The 18,482-nt window shown below is 44.7% G+C and overlaps 2 protein-coding genes across 2 annotated transcripts; one reads left to right on the forward strand and one right to left on the reverse strand.

Annotated features, from left to right (window-relative positions):
• The first annotated feature begins 446 nt into the window (after positions 1–446).
• Positions 447–3,966, forward strand: LOC148111823 (protein O-mannosyl-transferase 1-like). Its single transcript, XM_087879611.1, has 3 exons — positions 447–774; positions 1,673–1,850; positions 2,496–3,966. Exons 2-3 carry the CDS (start codon positions 1,750–1,752, stop codon positions 2,668–2,670), a joined length of 276 nt encoding a protein of 91 aa, XP_087735737.1. The 5' UTR covers positions 447–774; positions 1,673–1,749; the 3' UTR covers positions 2,671–3,966.
• A 1,675-nt stretch (positions 3,967–5,641) lies between these two features.
• Positions 5,642–11,776, reverse strand: LOC117659365 (torsin-1B-like). The gene is made up of 5 exons (XM_060683870.2): positions 11,504–11,776; positions 10,376–10,641; positions 8,567–8,742; positions 8,336–8,463; positions 5,642–7,076 (listed from the first exon to the last, which is right to left on the reverse strand). The coding sequence occupies exons 1-5, from the start codon at positions 11,679–11,681 to the stop codon at positions 6,835–6,837; spliced, it is 990 nt and encodes a 329-aa protein (XP_060539853.2). The 5' UTR covers positions 11,682–11,776; the 3' UTR covers positions 5,642–6,834.
• Positions 11,777–18,482: the final 6,706 nt, after the last annotated feature.

The raw sequence follows: 18,482 nt of genomic DNA on the forward strand, positions 1-18,482 counted from the left end.
TAGACATTGTCCCCTTATAATTATGTGACCACAATTTTTGCTGACTATATTTGTGATCGTGCCATCGGGAGCTTGGACCTGGTGGGCACCCTGCCCTTCTGCTCCTGGCTTACGTCAACAAGGACCATCTTGGGTGAGGATTTGGGGTTTTGGTGTATTCGGAAACGTCCTGTTCCACAAAAATAAACCTCCGGTGAAATTATTCTTTCACTTTTCACAAAATTATTTTCCATCTCCCTCCTCAATCATCTATTCATCTTCTATCTCTATTTTATCCAATCTCTTTGATTTATCCAGTAACCTTTTCTGCTACACCTTAGAAAAAAAATAAAAACTGCCATGGCCATACCTGGCCACAGGAGGGCAGCAGTCCCTGTTTTCCCCATCCTCGGTGCCCTATTAGGAAGGAAGCCTCTCCATTCCCGGCAGCCTCTTCGGCGGCCGCTGCGGGCCTCCCTCAAAGGGAAGAATCGGAGGGATGGAGAATAAGCCACTCCGCGCAGTTTTTTTTTCTTCTTCTTCTGCGCATGCCCAAGATGGCGGCCCTACCTGTAAACGCTGAGGGAAGGGGGAGGAAGGTTCCGTCGAGGAGGCCTGTGGAGATTTCCACGACGAGGCCCCCGGTTGGTTGGTTGGCGGGCTGGCCGGAGTTTTGGCGCCGAGGTTGGCGAGGGAGCCTCCACCACCATGGCCTCTGAAGGGCCTCCTCACTGGCCCCTTTGGAGGCGGAGGCTGCACCCGGAGCGGCGGCTGAAGGGCTGAAGGGAAGGGCAGGTCGGTGGTGTCCTCTCCGGTCTTCCCTTTACCTGACTTTCCTTCAGTCCAGTCCAGTTCAGACCTCAACTGGACACTGAACGACCCTGAACTGGACTAGACTGGACTGGACTGAAGAGATGGGTGGTGGGAACGATGAGAAGACTAATAGTAGTGCAGCCTTAGTGAATAGTTTGACAGTGTTGAGGGGATTATTTCTTGAGCAGAGTGATGGCGTTTGGAAAAAACCGTCCTTGTGTCTAGTTGTTCTGGTGCGCAGTGCTCTATAGCGTCGTTTTTATTTATTTATTTATTTATTTATTTAATTTGTATACCGCCCTTCTACTCAGGGCGGTGAACAGCCAAAATTAAAAAACATACAAATGCAAAAGTTAAGATAATTAAAAGGATTAAATCATTGGCTACCCAAATTTAAAACCCCAAATCCATAAAATTTAAAATCCCAATTAAAAAACCATTTAGGCTAGGCCGGCTTGATGTTTTGAGGGTAGGAGTTGAGACAGTTGATGTCCAGGATGCGAGGGGTCTGCAGATATTTTCCCAGCCCCCTTTTTGACTCGTGCAGTATGCAGGTCCTCCATGGAAGGCAGGTGGGTAGCCATGGTTTTTTCTGCAGTTCTAATGATCCTCTGAAGTCCGTGTCTGTCTTGTTGGGTTGCAGAGCCAAACCAGACAGTGATGGAGGTGCAGATGACAGGCTCAATAGTTGCTCTGTAGAACTGTATGACATGAAAACGCCAGACTGGCTTTCAATCAGCATTTGTTCACCCAAATCTAGTAAATCTTGAAAAAATGCTAACCTATAAAGAGCCTCTGTCCATTTCTTGTTGCCCCGTCCTGGCATTTTTCTCTGGCTGAGCAACTGACCTGCCCGTTTCCCCGTCCCGTTCCTCTGCAGAGCCTTGGCAGCAGTGGCTCCTGGCCGGAGGGATCTGCGTGGGCGGATGGGCCGCGAACTACCTGCCTTTCTTCCTGATGGAGAAGAACCTCTTCCTTTACCATTACCTGCCGGCCGTCACTTTCCAAATCCTCCTGATCCCCGTCATTCTGCAGCACGCCAGCGACTTCCTTTGCAGGTAGGACACCCAACCTCGCCTGTCTTCTTCCCTTGGTTTCCATCATCATTTTTTTTAAATTGCTTTTAAAATAATAATCAGAAGCAAAGCAGAAGAAAGACAGCACAAAGAGACATACACATGGTCCCTGACTTACGACCGTTCGTTGAGTGACCATTAGAACGTACAACTTGCATGGGGGGAAAAAAATGACCCCTGACCTTTTTTCACATTTAACAACTGCTGCAGCATCCCCCATGGGCACCTGGTCAAAACTCAGAATGCTTGGCGACTGACTCATATTTACGACCAGGCTATTTTTCTACTTGCGTTTTTTTTTTAACGTGCTTTCGAACTGCTAGGTTGGCAGAAGTTGGGACAAGTCACGGGAGCTCACCCCATTACGCGGCACTCGGGATTCGAACTGCCGACCCTTTCGATTGACAAGCTCAGCGTCTGAGCCACTGAGCCACCACGTCCCTTTATTAAGCACACCCAATTCCATTAATTTAAATACCCAAATCCCATTAAATTAAACATACCCAATTCCAGCAACCAGTCTTCCTCTTTTTCACCCTCCCGGATCATCTTGGTTGCTCTTCTCTGCATTCTTTCTAGAGGCTCAATCTCCTTTTTTAATGCTTGTCTCTCTCTTCACTCCCACAGATCCAGGCTCTCCAAGAGCATGCACGGCGCTTTGGTGGTGGCCTGGATGTCTTCCGTCTACCTGACGTACCACACGTTCAGCCCACTTACCTACGGAGACCCGGCACTCTCAAAATCGGAGTTACAAGCTCTACGTTGGAAGGATAGCTGGGACATTTTGATCCGCAAACGCTGACCAAGCCCGAGAAACGGACGGCGGAGAGAATGTTGGTGACGGGACGACCAAGAAAAGGAGGAAAAAACATCTGAACTAGACAGTTCTTCCATTTTGGACCGGTTCTGTTAATCCCAGAAACAGTATTGTCGAAATGGAAATGGCTGCAGAATGGATTTGGGGGTGGTTTGCAACACTCTCTCTCTCCCACCCCCCTTATTATGAATAAGTAATGTACAGGATAGTAATAATAAAAAGGAGGTTTTTAGAGATGATATTGTGAATAACAATAGTTATAAAGATGATTACACTGGGATTAACAGTGAAAGAATTGGGGAATAGGGGGTAGAATAGAAAAGTCCAGGACTTTGATTTATAAAATAATTATATTGAGATTAATAATGAGATTAATAACAGAAATATGAGAAGAATATGTTACAGATACTTAAAATTGAAATATGGATATATAATATAGCTTTAATATATGAGAAATAGACTGTTAAAAGAAAATGTATCAATGGACATAATGAATCAATGTTTATTATGATGTTATATGGTATTGAGAATAATTGATGCCTAAAAAAATTGGGATATTGTTCAAATATCTATAACAATGGTAATAATTTGAATAGTTTCAATAACTTTAATATTTTAATATTTTCAGTACTTTGATAATATATCTAAGCAAAAAAGAAAGAAAGAGTGAAATAATATAGGACTATGAATTACAAATAAGAATTACTTAAACTGGCTTATATAAATGAGACGATTACAGAGATGGAATTGTGGGAAATAATTGGAAATTGTATTGTAGTTCTATTTGAATTAAGAATTAGGTTTCAATGGTAAATTGCTATATTTTGGGGATTAGAGATAGGATCTAAGTTTGGTGAAGTAATGAAATAAAGATTTAATGAGCATTATACGAAGCAACCATAAATGTGGGGAAGTTTTAGAGAGGGAAATAAGATTTTTGAAATATAAACATGTTTGATTTGTATTGTTTATTGTGAGGATTTAGGCCAAGAATTGTGAAATGTAATATGAGTTATGAATTGAATCGTGACTTAAAGTGGGTTAATAGAAGGGTAATTGTTTTGATTAAATAAATAAGAGTAAACTTTTGATAAGATGGTAATAGGGGAGATAGGTGATTCAAGGTTAAGTATTGTTAATTGTGAGGATTTAAGGTAAGAATTATGAAATGTACTATTAATTAAGACTAGCCACTGTTAATACATTCACAATCAGATATCTCAATTCTCTATTTTATATTTCAGGTACAATCCCCAATAAAAAAAAATCTCTGGTTTAAAATCTACGTGGTTTTTTTCTCATTTTTTCCAACCATGTGTCTGGCTGGAGGCCATCTTTGAGGCTTCAGGGGGTTTTGGACCATTTGGCACAGTGCCAAATTCGTGTAAAAATGGCATTGGGGGTTTTGGACCACTTGGCACAGTGCCAAATTCGTGTAAAAATGACATTGGGGGTTTTGGACCACTTGGCACAGTGCCAAATTCGTGTAAAAATGGCATTGGGGGTTTTGGACCACTTGGCACTGTGCCAAATTCGTGTAAAAATGGCATTGGGGGTTTTGGACCACTTGGCACTGTGCCAAATTCGTGTAAAAATGGCATTGGGGGTTTTGGACCACTTGGCACAGTGCCAAATTCGTGTAAAAATGACATTGGGGGTTTTGGACCATTTGGCACTGTGCCAAATTCGTGTAAAAATGACATTGGGGGTTTTGGACCACTTGGCACAGTGCCAAATTCGTGTAAAAATGACATTGGGGGTTTTGGACCACTTGGCACAGTGCCAAATTCGTGTAAAAATGGCATTGGGGGTTTTGGACCATTTGGCACTGTGCCAAATTCGTGTAAAAATGACATTGGGGGTTTTGGACCACTTGGCACTGTGCCAAATTCGTGTAAAAATGACTGGGGGTTTTGGACCACTTGGCACAGTGCCAAATTCGTGTAAAAATGACATTGGGGGTTTTGGACCACTTGGCACAGTGCCAAATTCGTGTAAAAATGACATTGGGGGTTTTGGACCACTTGGCACAGTGCCAAATTCGTGTAAAAATGGCATTGGGGGTTTTGGACCATTTGGCACTGTGCCAAATTCGTGTAAAAATGACATTGGGGGTTTTGGACCACTTGGCACAGTGCCAAATTCGTGTAAAAATGGCATTGGGGGTTTTGGACCACTTGGCACTGTGCCAAATTCGTGTAAAAATGACATTGGGGGTTTTGGACCACTTGGCACAGTGCCAAATTCGTGTAAAAATGACATTGGGGGTTTTGGACCACTTGGCACAGTGCCAAATTCGTGTAAAAATGACATTGGGGGTTTTGGACCACTTGGCACAGTGCCAAATTCGTGTAAAAATGACATTGGGGGTTTTGGACCACTTGGCACAGTGCCAAATTCGTGTAAAAATGGCATTGGGGGTTTTGGACCATTTGGCACTGTGCCAAATTCGTGTAAAAATGACATTGGGGGTTTTGGACCACTTGGCACAGTGCCAAATTCGTGTAAAAATGGCATTGGGGGTTTTGGACCACTTGGCACTGTGCCAAATTCGTGTAAAAATGACATTGGGGGTTTTGGACCATTTGGCACAGTGCCAAATTCGTGTAAAAATGACATTGGGGGTTTTGGACCACTTGGCACAGTGCCAAATTCGTGTAAAAATGACATTGGGGGTTTTGGACCACTTGGCACTGTGCCAAATTCGTGTAAAAATGACATTGGGGGTTTTGGACCACTTGGCACAATGCCAAATTCGTGTAAAAATGCCATTGGGGGTTTTGGACCACTTGGCACTGTGCCAAATTCGTGTAAAAATGCCATTGGGGGTTTTGGACCACCAGGCAGTCCCTGGGAAGACTTGGCACTGTGCCAGAAGGAGTTTATGTCCTGATGCAGGTTAGGAAAAATTGTAATAGACAAGGAACTGGAAAAAAAGCAAGATTCAACTCAAATCTTCTTCATTACTCATTTATTATAATTCTCATTTGCCCCCCCCTAGTTGCATTCAATTGTATAATAACTCTAGTGTTCTACATATAAAACAGTCATTATAAAAATACATTTCTTTAAAGCTGCTCCTGTTAAAAAATGTGAGATGGCTTAAGTAAATTACACACCCTGTTTGCCACGTTTTTGGATTTTAGCTAACAGGTTTGCAAACCACAGAAAGTCGCATCAGTGACCATTGGAGTTGCAACTATTAAAAAAACAAAAACCCTAAATGGGGATTCTTAGCAGCCTATCCGTAGGAAAATCATCTTCTGTACAAACCTCGTGAGGATGGGAAGCTTGGTCTGAAGAAAAAGGTGAGTGCCAGATAAAGGGAAGACTTATACATTTTTTGTTTCATACTGGATGGTTCCTTAAGCATAGCTGCACCCCTCTATCATCTCAAGAGGGTTATGAGCTATTTTTCCATCCCTAAACTTCATGAGGACCAGGAGCCTGATCCAGGGAAAAGAATGATTGTCAGATAAAGGAGAAACTACTCCCCCCCCCAATCGAATAGGTCCTTGAGCATAGTCTCAAGAGGCTTATGAACTATTTTATGAAATTGACCTACAAGATATTGTATTGACACAATTCAGATACTGAATTGACACCATCTCTACAATGTGACATTCATCAATATTGACCTAAGAAGGCACACTCTGGTTTTGACCTTTCTCTAACCTGAAATTCTCAAAAAGTATTTTGGGTGGGGGGGTGTTACGCATGGGGTGAGATAGGAAGACAGATCTCATGTAACAACATTTAGTGGTTTTAGTTCACAGCTGGTCAGCTCAGACATCTGTTTACTTCCTTCGGACTGTTAGGAATCATCAAATTGAGTAGCTCTCTTCAATCCCCCCAATAGATTGAATTATATCTTCTACAACCCCCTCCCCCTTTAGTGAGTGTTAAAAAGTGCAGCACAGTGGAAGATGCCCAAAGCAATATTTTCGAGGTGACCACATCTGGGGAAGAGGGAACGATGCCCCCAAAGCTTCCAAGGGGCTGTGAAAACAACTCCCGAAACTTTTTTAAAAGTGCATATCCAGAGACTGCCTCTTTTTTCGCATTTTTTACAAAATGTGCATAAACAGAGGAAATTGTTGCAAATATTTTCTCCTCCTCTTTTGGGGACCCTTAAAAAAATAGAAATCCTTAATAGAAATCCAGCTTAGTCTGCACGGTTTTACAGCCTTTGTCCGAGTAAATCTTCTCGTCTTTGGGGAAAAAGGTCATCTCTCCGGCCACGTTTTCGACGATCTCTTCGTCGACGAAGTTGCCGCGCGATTTCATCTCTGCCCGGATACACATTTTGACGTGCTTGTACTCCAAGGGAAGGAAAGGCACGAAGTAATCGATGAGGTTTCGGTCAATCAGGCTGCTGTGCCACAGGCCGCCTGCGGGAAGAGACGAGAGGTTTGGAAAGGGGGAAGGTCTGGAAGGAAAGCGCACGTGGCCCACCACCCGTTTTCTTTATGATCGCTAAAGACCTCCTGCTACGCATGCCAAGGTAGGGATTCATAGCGGGGCCTTATCAGTGGTGGCTCCCTCATCTTCCTGCAATGTTCTCCCTAAATAGATCTGGAAGATGTCTATGATTGTTTCCAGAAGGTACTGGTTGAAAACTTCTGTCTTTGCCCCGTCTTTTCAGGTACTGAGGTTGGATGAAACTTTCTCTACTGGCCTTCCTCCCTCCCTTTCCCCTTTGTCTCCCTCCTTCCTTCCTTCCTTTCCCTTCTTTTCTTCCCCTCTCTTCTCCCTCCCTCCCTTCTTCCTCCCCCATTCTCCCTTCTTTCCTTCCCTCCCTTTCTCTCCCTCTTTTCCTCCCTCCCTCCCTTGCTTTCTCTCCCTTTTTTCTTCCCTTCCTTTCCATTGTCCATCTGTCCATCCATCTATCTTTCTTCTTTCCCCAGTTTCAAGACTCTTTCAGCCACCCTGGGAACTGACAATATACAGATATGCCCAATTAACAAAGACATATCTTGGTATTTAAAAACCTGGCTTTTGGATAGATTCCAATAGAAAACTTTACTAAAGAAATACAATATTTAACACTACATATATTAACAGCAGCTCGCATAATATATGCGCAAAACTGGGAGAAGGAATGTCCACCAACAGGAGAGGATTTAATTAAAAAAATCCTCGAATGCACAGAGATGGACAAGCTTACAAAGGAATTTAAGGAAAGAGAGGACACGGATTAGTATAGAGTATGGTACAGATGGTATGAGTGGTGTGAGAAAAGGAAAAAGGAAAATGAAAAAAAAGAAAAAAGGAAAAAAGGGGGAATTGAAATAATATTTTATTGTTTATTTTTGTGATAATATTGCTTGAATGTGCTGAAGATCAAAGTAAAAAGAAGTCGATATAAAAGAAATTAGAATACCTAAGTAGATTAAGATAAAGTTAGAATAATATGTAATATAATAAAAAAGGATCACCTTAAACGAGCTGTTAACAATGGAAAAATGATATGTATATATGTGTTGTTTGTTATGTGTGTGTTTTAATGTGTTTGTTTTAATGTGTGTAAAATAAAAAACTTTTTTTAAAAAAATAAATAAATAAAAAATAAAAACCTGGCTTTTTTGCGTGGGATTTGGGAGGTGAAAACAGGCAACAGAGGGCAAATCAATCCAAGATCACTACTCACTGTTCCGGTTGTTGAAAACGCCCAAGGACAAGACCATTTCCAAATCTTTCAACTGGATCTGTTCCCTCTCTCGGCCGCTCTTCCAAAACTCTAGCGCGACTCTTGTGATCAGGTCGCCTCCCGCGTTACTGTTAGGAATCAGAGGTTGAAAAGAACCAGCATTAAAAATCCGGCCCTTCCACTCCGGTTATAACCAACTCTGATTAACTCCGTTGGCAGATCTGCCAGCACCTGAGGAAAATGAAGATGGCTCTCCGATACGACACGCCGTCGATCTGCTCGTAGTAATCCAGGAAGGGTTTGATGGCGTCAATCAGCCCCGGGTGCAACTTATCCATTTCGTCAAAGATGAAGACGGACTTCGCGCAGGTGCTGACGTTGCCCCGGATCCATTTCTGCAGCTGGTCCTGGAAAGCAGAAGGAGTCAAAAGTTCGTGCAAAGATTCACCTCCCCGTTTCGATCGGAAGGCAATGGGATCCATTCTCCAGATTCCATCGCCTAACTCAAGATGCTTTGGTGAAATTCAACACAGGCAATCCTCAACTTGTAACGGTTCGTTTACTGACTGTTCAAAGTTACAACGGCACTGGAAAAAAGTGACTTATGTCCATTTTTAAGAGCCTTGGTACTACAGTGGTTTAAAGCACCCTGTTATTAACACAGCTGCCTGCAATTTACTGCTGGTTCGAATATTTTTTTATTTATTATTTTATTAATTTAATTTGTATACCGCCCTTCTCCCAGAAGGGACTCAGGGCGGTGAACAGCCAAAATTAAAAAACATACAAATGCAAAAGTTAAGATAATTAAAAGAATTAGATCATTGGCTACCCAAATTTAAAACCCCAAATCCATAAAATTTAAAATCCCAATTAAAAACCATTTAGGCTAGGCCGGCTTGATGAAATAAAAACGTCTTCAGGGCTTTACGGAAGGTCCGGAGGTCCGGGATCAATCGTATTCCAGGAGGCAGCTCATCTCTCCAAGGCTCAAGGTTGACTCAGCCTTCCATCCTTTCCAAGGTAGGTTAAATGAGGACCCAGTTTGTGGGGGCAATAAGCTGACTTTGTATAAATATACAAAAGGATGAAGGCTATTGCTTAGCGCACTGTAAGCCGCCCTGAGTCTCCGGAGAAGGGCGGCATATAAATCAAATTAAAAAAAAAAAAAAAAATTCACTTACGACCTTTGTGTGACATTTTTTCACACTTATGGCTATGATCCCCATAGTCACGTGATAAAAATTCAGACACTTGGCAACCGACTCATATTTATGACGGTTGCAGGGTCCCGGGTGTGTGTGTGTCATGTGATCCCCTTTTGTGACCTCCTGACGAACAAAATCAATGGGGAAGGCAGATTCACTTAACGACCGGGCTACTAACTCATCAACTGCAGTGATTCACTTAACAACGGTGGCAAGAAAGGTTGTAACATGGGCCAAAGCTCACCTAACAACTATCTTGCTTAGCAACATACATTGTGCTTGTAGGTCTGCCTATAAATCCAGACTAGAATCCTTAACTTTAAATACCCAGAACATTTAAAAGTTTTGCTTTCTATTCTTCGCAGCTTCCTCCTTCCAACTGCTTTGTCCTTTCTAGAAGTCACAAGATTATTATTATTATTAACAAAAGGGGATTTCAATGCTCTGTAGAACCAGCTCAGCTTGTTTTTTGTTGTTGTTGTTGTTGTTTTTTGCTTTCTCCCAGGAGATGACCAGAGGACAAAGAAATAGCATTTCCTGCTTGGCTGTCCAGCGTCACACGAGTCCTGGAGATGCCACCAAGCCATGACAACTACCATTGGTTCCCAGCTCCTTTCCTACCCCTAATAGTGGGGAGTGGGTTGGGGGGGGGGGAAATCCTACTGTTGGGTTCCTTAGTCACAATTCTCAGGGATGCAAGACTTGCTCTCACTTGGCCTGTCTGTAAAATGGACACAACGCCAGCCTAGAAGCGGCTGTAATTCTGACAAAGATTCTGCAAAAAGTGCCTCTTTTTGGCACCCAGCTGAAGCAACTCCGAGTTTGCTCTCACCTTGTAGAGAGGGACCAGGTGCTCGTGCGGGAAATGCAGCGTGGAAAGAAACAGGTGCACGAAGGTGCTCTTCAGTCCGGCCGGGTAAAGGTTTTCGGCGATGATCTGGCTGACAAAGTTTTTGCCCGTCCCGGCCCAGCCGTGCAGCGAGAGGACCAGCGGCTTCTTCGGGTTGGAGTTGTGGATGAAGCCGGTCAGCGCCTTCAGGATGACCTCTTGGGCCAAGTGCTGGCCGAAGAGCCTCTCGTTCAGGGACTGCTGCAGGGCTGCGGAGAGAGGGAAGGGAAGGAGGAAGGGAAGGGAAAAGGAAGAGAAGGAAGGAAGGAAAGAAATGGAAAGGAAGGAAGGAAGGAAATGTGAAGGGAAGGAAGGAAAGAAATGGAAAGGAAGGAAGGAAGGAAGGAAATGTGAAGGGAAGGAAGGAAAGAAATGGAAAGGAAGGAAGGAAGGAAAGAAATGGGAAGGGAGGGAGGGAGGAAAGAAATGGAAAGGAAGGAAGGAAGGAAAGAAATGGAAAGGAAGGAAGGAAGGAAAGAAATGGGAAGGGAGGGAGGGAGGGAAGGAAGGAAGGAAGGAGGGAGGGAGGGAGGAAGGAAGGAAAGAAATGGGAAGGGAGGAAGGAGGGAGGGAGGGAGGGAGGGAGGGAGGGAGGGAAGGAAAGAAATGTGAAGGGAGGGAGGGAGGGAGGGAGGGAGGAAAGAAATGGAAAGGAAGGAAGGAAAGAAATGGGAAGGGAGGGAGGGAGGAGGGAGGAAGGGAAGGGAAAAGGAAGAGAAGGAAGGAAGGAAGGAGGGAGGGAAGGAAGGAAAAGGAAGGACTGTGAGCAACCCTAAACCTTTGAGTCTTTTCATAATCCTCCTTTTCCTAACTCCACTACAAATGGATTCCTATACACTGAAGAGTTCAAACAGCTGCAGAGGGGGGGGGGCTGGGGAGGATGGGTAGTGTATTCCCAGGCTTCCATGGAGCCATTTGTGGGGAAGACCAGTTGCCCCCCCCACCTCCGACACCCTTAGGCAACAAACAAGGGCGGAGGCCGCTGGGGAGGATAGGAGCTGGAGTCCTTCCTTACACCCTGAAAGCAGGGGTGCCGGGGAGCATGGGAGATGGAGTCCCCCCCCCCAATACCTGCGGGGTCGGGTCGGTGGTCGTCGGGGGGGCAGCACTCCACGAAGGCGCAGTAGAAGCGGGGCTTGGCCAGGTAGCCGCTCAGCACGGAGGCCGCCCCGATAGCCAGGCTGACGCTGACCGGCTCCAGCGCCCCCGCCGCCCCCGCCGCCGCCAACGCCACCAACGCCAGCAGCATGGCGGCCCCCGCTCCCGCCGCCCCAGACTACAACTCCCGGCACGCCCCGCGGCGCCGCTTCCGCCCCCGGCTCTCTCTCCGCGCAGGCGCCCACCTCTTGCTCCAGGCCGCCCCGCGCCCTCTGGTGGCCGGCCCGAGAATGGCAGCTCCCCGTGCAACCCAGGATTCCCAGGGTTGGGCGGGGGGAGTCTCCCCCCCATCGTGGCTTGTTCTAAACCACGATGGCTGGCAGGATGGGTTCAATCGGAGTTGGAAGGGACCTTCTAGGGCAGTGTTTCTCAACCTTGGAAGCTTGAAGATGGGTGGACTTCAACTCCCAGAAACCCCCAGCCAGCAACACCAGCAAGACGAGTAGAGAGAGACTGGCTGGGGATTCTGGGAGTTGAAGTCCACCCATCTTCAAGCTTCCAAGGTTGAGAAACACTGTTCTAGGGTCTCCAGCTTTGGTAACTGGCTGCTTGGGGAATTCTGGGACTTCAAGTCTACAACAGGGTTAGGGTTAGCTGGTTAGGGAATTCTGGGAGTTGAAGTCCGCCAGGCTTTAAAGTTGCCAAAGTTGGAGACCCCTGGTTTGTTGGATTATGGGGCTGCTGGATTCTGGCTTGTTGAGTTGTGGCTTGTTGGATTTAATTTAATTTAATTTGATTAATTCAATTTATATGCCGCCCCTCTCCGAAGACTCAGGGCGGCTCACAATACATTTTATTTGTTTAAATTAAATTTCTATACCGCCCTTCTCCAATATAGGACTCAGGGCAGTGAACAGCCAAAGTAAAAACAAGACATACAAAATCTAAAAACTGTTTTAAAAAATCATTATAAAAAACATTTTAAAATTAGACATTAAAAAACATTAAAAACATTAAAAACTCATTCACACTATTCATCAGGGTTTGTTGAATGACTGGATTCTATAATGGCCTTATCTTTAATTTAGGGCTTAGCAGCCATGTGCAGACCCAGATAGAATTCATGATGGTTTACCTTCGTGGGATGTAACAAGCAACCCAAGCTCTCCTGACTACATCTCCCAGCGAGCCTTGCTGCAGTTTCCTGCTTATCAGTTTTTCCCTTTCCAATCCCGGTTTGCCAAATCTCTCAGTGGCCACCCAGGGATAAGGTGCAAAGGGCAGGATCCCCTCCTACCCCGCCCGAACAGGTTTGTTTTAAGTCATGTGTAAACTTGACATAAACTCTGTCCCTGCAAAGCAAACTTTGGGGAAACCCTGAGTAAACGGGGGAGTAATATGAGACACGCAAGAAATGTTGGAAAGCTCCTAAAGTAAATACTACACCCACAGCAGAAAGCTTATCTATCTACTACTAAACTATCTCCTTATATAAACTTTAACTAGCAAAAACGCTGCTCTGTAGGACAGGTTTTGAATCAAGATATCTCAAATGGGCTCAAACTGACAGGATGAATCCAGATTTCAGGAGCTGGGTCTGGCAAATTTAATAAAACAACTTTTGCCTACCCCTAAAACACTCATTCTGTAACCTTTAGCGGGTGAAAACGGGGCTCCCTAGGACCACCATTTCTGATCCAATGAATCCCAAATACGCTTTCTAAAAGAGTGCACCCACAATTCAGGGCCCGGCATTCCATGGAATTGAAATTGGGCAAATTTAGTAAAACAACATTCATCAATCCATAAAACTCTCAATCTGTCACCTTTTCAAAGCTGGTATTTTCGAGGTTGCCATCCCCCACCATCCTGATTCTGCTGGGCAAACTGGGAATTTTGGAAATCAATTTATCCTCAGCCATAAAACATTGAGCAAAAGTGTTCATTACATTGGACCACTGATTACGCTGTCTGAGTGACCCTTATTGATCCATCCATCCATCCATCAATAATATGCCCTCTATGTAAACTAAAAAGTTCAAGCAAACTTTATGGACGTCAAGCGTTCCAGAAGTCTTAGATTTCAACCCCCATGTTGCTCAACCAGTTAAAGCGGGGTGGGGGGGATAGCTGAAAGTGTATATAAAGGGACCCCCCCACACACTCTAAATCGCCATCCTCAGAAGCCATCTTACCTTTCCATATTTTGTAACAAGTAAGTGGCAAAAATCTGAGCTTTCTGTAGTCCCATGAAACCAGAAACTTTTTCAGCCTTTTTGTCAATGTGTCAATAGTGACTTTTCAGCACCTTGGACAGCTACACTTCCTATCGCATGAGGTGTAGCCACAAGGAAGTTGTGATGTTGGATAACCCTTTGTCTGAAGCGGTGTAGGGTTTCCTGCCTAAGCAGGGGGTTGGACTAGAAGACCTCCAAGGTCCCTTCCAACTCTGGTATTGTATTGTATTGTATTGTATTGTATTGTATTGTATTGTATTGTATTGTATTGTATTGTATTGTAGTTTCCCGTCGGCGACGTAAATAATTTAATAAATAAATAAACCTGGTCAACTCTTAAGATGTATGGACTTAAACTCCCAGAATTCTGGAAATTGAAGTCCACACATCTTGGAGTTGCTATGGCTGAGAAAACTCTACGTTAGAACCTCCCGATCAGGTTTGAATTTGAAGGTTTGAATTTTGACGCCCGTTAGATGCTGTAACTGTTGTAAGTGTGAAACACAGACATGAGTCGCTTTTTTCCATGATAATTTTGAACGGTCACTAAACGAATAACAGTGGCTAAGGGAGGCTGGCTTTGGGAAATGTACGTACGTGTGTAAATATTGATCTAATTTGAATGGGATTAGCCAGGTGGTGACCTTTTGGGTCACAAGGAAAAACGATCCGATAGCTTTTTGAAAAGAGATCTTCTCCTCTTTTCAGCCAAGATGCAAATCAATTATTTAGCTGTGTCAGGCCATGCAAAAGTCGGTCGCTGGTGTGTAAATGAGCTGCGTTCAACTTGTTGGTGCGCAAAAAGGAAGGCCCACACCCTTGGGGGACAGGTAAGAGAGGACCTGGGGATCTTGTCAATTCAGGGGGGCAAACTTGCACCTCCCCAAGATTTCTCGGTGTGGAATTCCAGAAGATTCTGGAAGCTGAAATCCAGCAGCTTCGGAAGGCATCATTTTAGGAAAGGCTGGTTGGCATCTTTGGGCAAAATTCCGTGCCACCTGAGCAAAAATGGGGGCAGAAGATTGTATAAGATCAGCAGCTGCCAGGTGTTGTCTAGCCATGTTCATTCACACAACTGTTTTGGGTGTAACAGATTCCAAGTGCGAAATCCAGCAATGCTCTTAGCATCTTAAACCACGATGTGGTTTTCAGGTAGTCCTTGACTTAGGACCACAGTTGGGGTGGGACAAAAAAATACCCTTCACTTTCCCCCAGTGCCATTGTAACTTCAAATGGTGGCTAAATGAAAGCTTGCAAGCCAAGGACTACCTGGCATTAGTTTGAGCCTAAGGTGTTAGCCTGCATGCAGTTAGTCTTATGTGGATGTGGGGGTCCAGGATTGACCTGTTTCAAAGAGGGAAATAGCCTATCCATCTAGCAAATGAACAGGGTAACGTGGTTACTTAAAGAGAGCTGGATGAGAGAAAATTTATGATGATAGGGGATGATAGGTTCAACATACCTACTTCTTCTTTCTACCACCACCCCTTGCTAGCATCCTACAACTACTACTACTCGTTATCCTCCTCCTTCTCTTCTTCCTTCTCTTCTTCTTCCTCTTCTTCCTCTTCTGTTCCTTCTCATTCACCTTTTTCTCCTTCTTCCTCTTCTTTTTTCTCTTCTTCTTCTTCTCTTCTTTTCCTTTTCCTCCTCCCCCTCCCTCTTCCTCCTTCTCTTCCTCCTCTTCCTCCTCCTCTTCTTCTTCCCCTTCTTCCTCCTCTTACTTCTCCTTCTTTTCCTCCTCCTCCTCTTCCTTCTTTCTCTTTTTCCTCTCCTCTTAATTTTCCTCCAACTCCCCCCCCCAGAAGTTGCTTCCTGCATGGTTTCAATCAATGCCATCAGGTTTCAGAGAGAGATCCTTGCCACTCTGCCCACTTAACCTGTCCAGCTCATCCTCATTTCCTTGCCTTCTTTTGATGCAACAGATCCAACGTTTCTCTGGCTAGAATCCCAAGCTACCATCTAGACGTAGATTCGGGATCTGGCTCTTGGGTGAAGTAAAGGCTGAGGAGAAGACAGCCATGACCATCATGGATCCTTGAAGGACAATCTCACCGAACGATGGGTTTCAACACTTCTCCAACCTTCCCAGGTCTTGAAGGCAAAACGCCAGGACTTGGACCAACTGCATAGACTCTCTTGAGAACCTCAGAGAGTGCTTCCATTATTGTAAGCCAGTTCTCACTTTCCCGGATCAAGCCTCCTATGATGGGAGGAGCTGTCTGCTCTCCCTTGGTGGAAATCTGGGATGTGACCAGCAAGCCAACATCCTCCAATTCCTTGGAGCTCTCTAGTTTCTCAGAGGGAAAACCTAGCTGGGCGTCTCCTTCTTCCAATGGATCTTCTGGTTCTTCAGGGTCTGTGGTTGACATCTTCAAAGAAGAAGGACTGCTGGCTTCATCTTCTCAACAGACTGGCTCCAATCCAACACTGACTAAGACTTCTGAATTCTCTTAGAGATGGATTACAATAGCACCTGATTGCCCTCTGAATACCTAACCTCAATACTTCAGCTCCCAGAATTCTTTAGACCAGCGTTTCTCAACCTTGCCAACTTTAGGACACGTAGACTTCAATTCCTCGGGCCAAGCGGGGGAATTCTGGGAGTTGAAGTCCGTATGTCTTATGAGAAACACTGCCTTGGACCACTGTTCAGGACTGCGAAGACATATTTTCAATATTATGTAATGGTTTGGGTGATGGTAGGTGGTTTTATCCCTAAATTAAAATATCAGATTTTTTCTTTATTTCTGGTGGTAACAAATGTGGCATTAATGCAGTTTATAAGGATTTTTTTCCTACCACCAGGGGGCAGCATGAATAAGTGCTTGAAAAATCCTTACTCCCCTTAGTAGTGACTTAATTCCTAATTGATTTATTAATTAAAACTAATTCTTAATTCATGCTTTGATGTCATCAGAGAGCATAGTTCTCAGAAAATGCGCCCATTCAGTAAAGAGCTAAACACCTCCTCCCTTTTCATACTGTGATGGTATGTGGGGCGAAAAATATGCTGCCTAGGAAACGGTCGCATAAGTGAGGACATAGAGGCAGTCCTCGATTTACGACCACAAACGGGAGCAGAATTGCCATCGCTAAGCAAGGCCGTTGTTAAGAGGGACGTGCCCAATTTTATGACTTCTCCCCCATGGTTGTTAAGTGAATCACGGTCATTAAGTGGATCCAGCTTCCTCCATCGACGTTGCTTGGCGGAAGCTTGGTGGGAAGTCTGCCATTGGTGGGTCACGTGGGCCTGGGTGATGCTGTGTGTGACAGTCATAAGTGTGAGGACTGGTTGTAAGTCAATTTTTTTTTAGTGCGGTTGTAACTTTCAACAGCCACTTATTAAATGGGTGTAAGTCTACCCACATCCCTTTAAGGAGACATGTCACACATGTGCTGTAAGAATTGAATAAAAGGATCTCGCTTTAATTTGTTTAATTTGGAATCTGCTCCCGAACAACCATTATTCTGTCCAGAATAAGGGACATCAGAAGCTCCAGACCCCTTCCCATCTTGGTACCTTCCCTGGTCACGTTCTAGATGGACCTGTCCATGATGTCACCAGGAGACAGGATTGAATTAACAGACCATGAGAAGAACAGGACATGAGGGTTGAATCCATGGTCCCTGAGGAGGGCAGGAAGATAACCAGGCTCTCCATCTCAAATTGAGTGGAGCACACCAAACTTAAGACCCTTCCCAGGCCAAGTTCCCCAGCTCGGCCCCTGTGCTCGAGGGTTGGCCTTGACATTAGCCCTGCTCTCTTCTCCTCCTCCTCTCTCCTGTTTACAATAGTAGGAGTGGAACCAGAACATCTGGTGGGAAGGGAAGGGAAGGGAAAAGCAAGCTGGACTGAGTCTCGGGGTCCATGGGTTCGGTTCAGAAGGATCGTCTTTCCAGCTTCCCCTTCCATTAGGCCTCTTTCCAGCTGCTGTTGTGTTTGGAGACGCAACTAAGGATTTGTTAATCTTCTTAAGAAGGTTTTGCATAAGCAAATCCAGTGGTTTAACCCCTGGGAAAGGGGCCCAACTGCGTGCTCCAAACAACAACAAATAAGTATCTGTGAATTTTTCAGCTGCTGCTCTTGCAGGGGTCTACAAATCGGACCGTGAGCCTTCCCAAGAACGTCAATAGCTCAGGGGGTCTTGGCAACTTTTAAGACTTGTGGACTTCAACGCCCAGAAACCTGGCTGGGGAATTCTGGGAATTGAAATCCACAAGTCTTAAAAGCTGCCAAGTTTGGAGAGCCCTGAGCTATTGACGTTCTTGGGAAGACTCTTGGTCAAAAAAAGCAGTGGATGAATGCGCTGGACCAAGAGCAGTCCTTGAAAGCCAACTGGATAATTATGGGCTGCCTAGAATTAAGGAGATTTCCTGGTCCTTCAGAAGTTGTGGGTGCTCCATCACTGGAGATTTTTAAGAAGAGGTTGGAGAACCATTTGTCTGAAGTGGTGTAGGGTTTCCTGCCTAAGCAGGGGGTTGGACTAGAAGACCTCCAAGGTCCCTTCCAACTCTTCTCTTCTCTTCTCTTCTCTTCTCTTCTCTTCTCTTCTCTTCTCTTCTCTTCTATTTCTATTTCTATTTCTATTTCTATTTCTATTTCTATTCGGATTCTTCCATTCTTAACTCTCAAATCATCGTCTAGTCTAGACCAAAGGCATTCAACCTTAGCAACTTTAAGACTTGTGGACTTCAACTCCCAGAATCTCCCA

This window comes from Pantherophis guttatus, chromosome 16, assembly GCF_059756535.1.
Source record: "Pantherophis guttatus breed Tessera chromosome 16, ASM5975653v1, whole genome shotgun sequence".
Taxonomy (NCBI): Eukaryota; Metazoa; Chordata; class Lepidosauria; order Squamata; family Colubridae; genus Pantherophis; species Pantherophis guttatus.

Bases quoted from the DNA above. Each gene is read 5' to 3' on its own strand.
- LOC148111823 (XM_087879611.1), top strand. From the start codon at position 1,750: ATGGAGAAGAACCTCTTCCTTTACCATTACCTGCCGGCCGTCACTTTC. The intron at 1,851-2,495 runs GTAGGACACCCA...TCACTCCCACAG, and splicing joins GCCAGCGACTTCCTTTGCAG to ATCCAGGCTCTCCAAGAGCA.
- LOC117659365 (XM_060683870.2), bottom strand. From the start codon at position 11,681: ATGCTGCTGGCGTTGGTGGCGTTGGCGGCGGCGGGGGCGGCGGGGGCG. The intron at 10,642-11,503 runs GTATTGGGGGGG...CTCTCTCCGCAG, and splicing joins CCACCGACCCGACCCCGCAG to CCCTGCAGCAGTCCCTGAAC. The intron at 8,743-10,375 runs GTGAGAGCAAAC...TCTGCTTTCCAG, and splicing joins ACCTGGTCCCTCTCTACAAG to GACCAGCTGCAGAAATGGAT.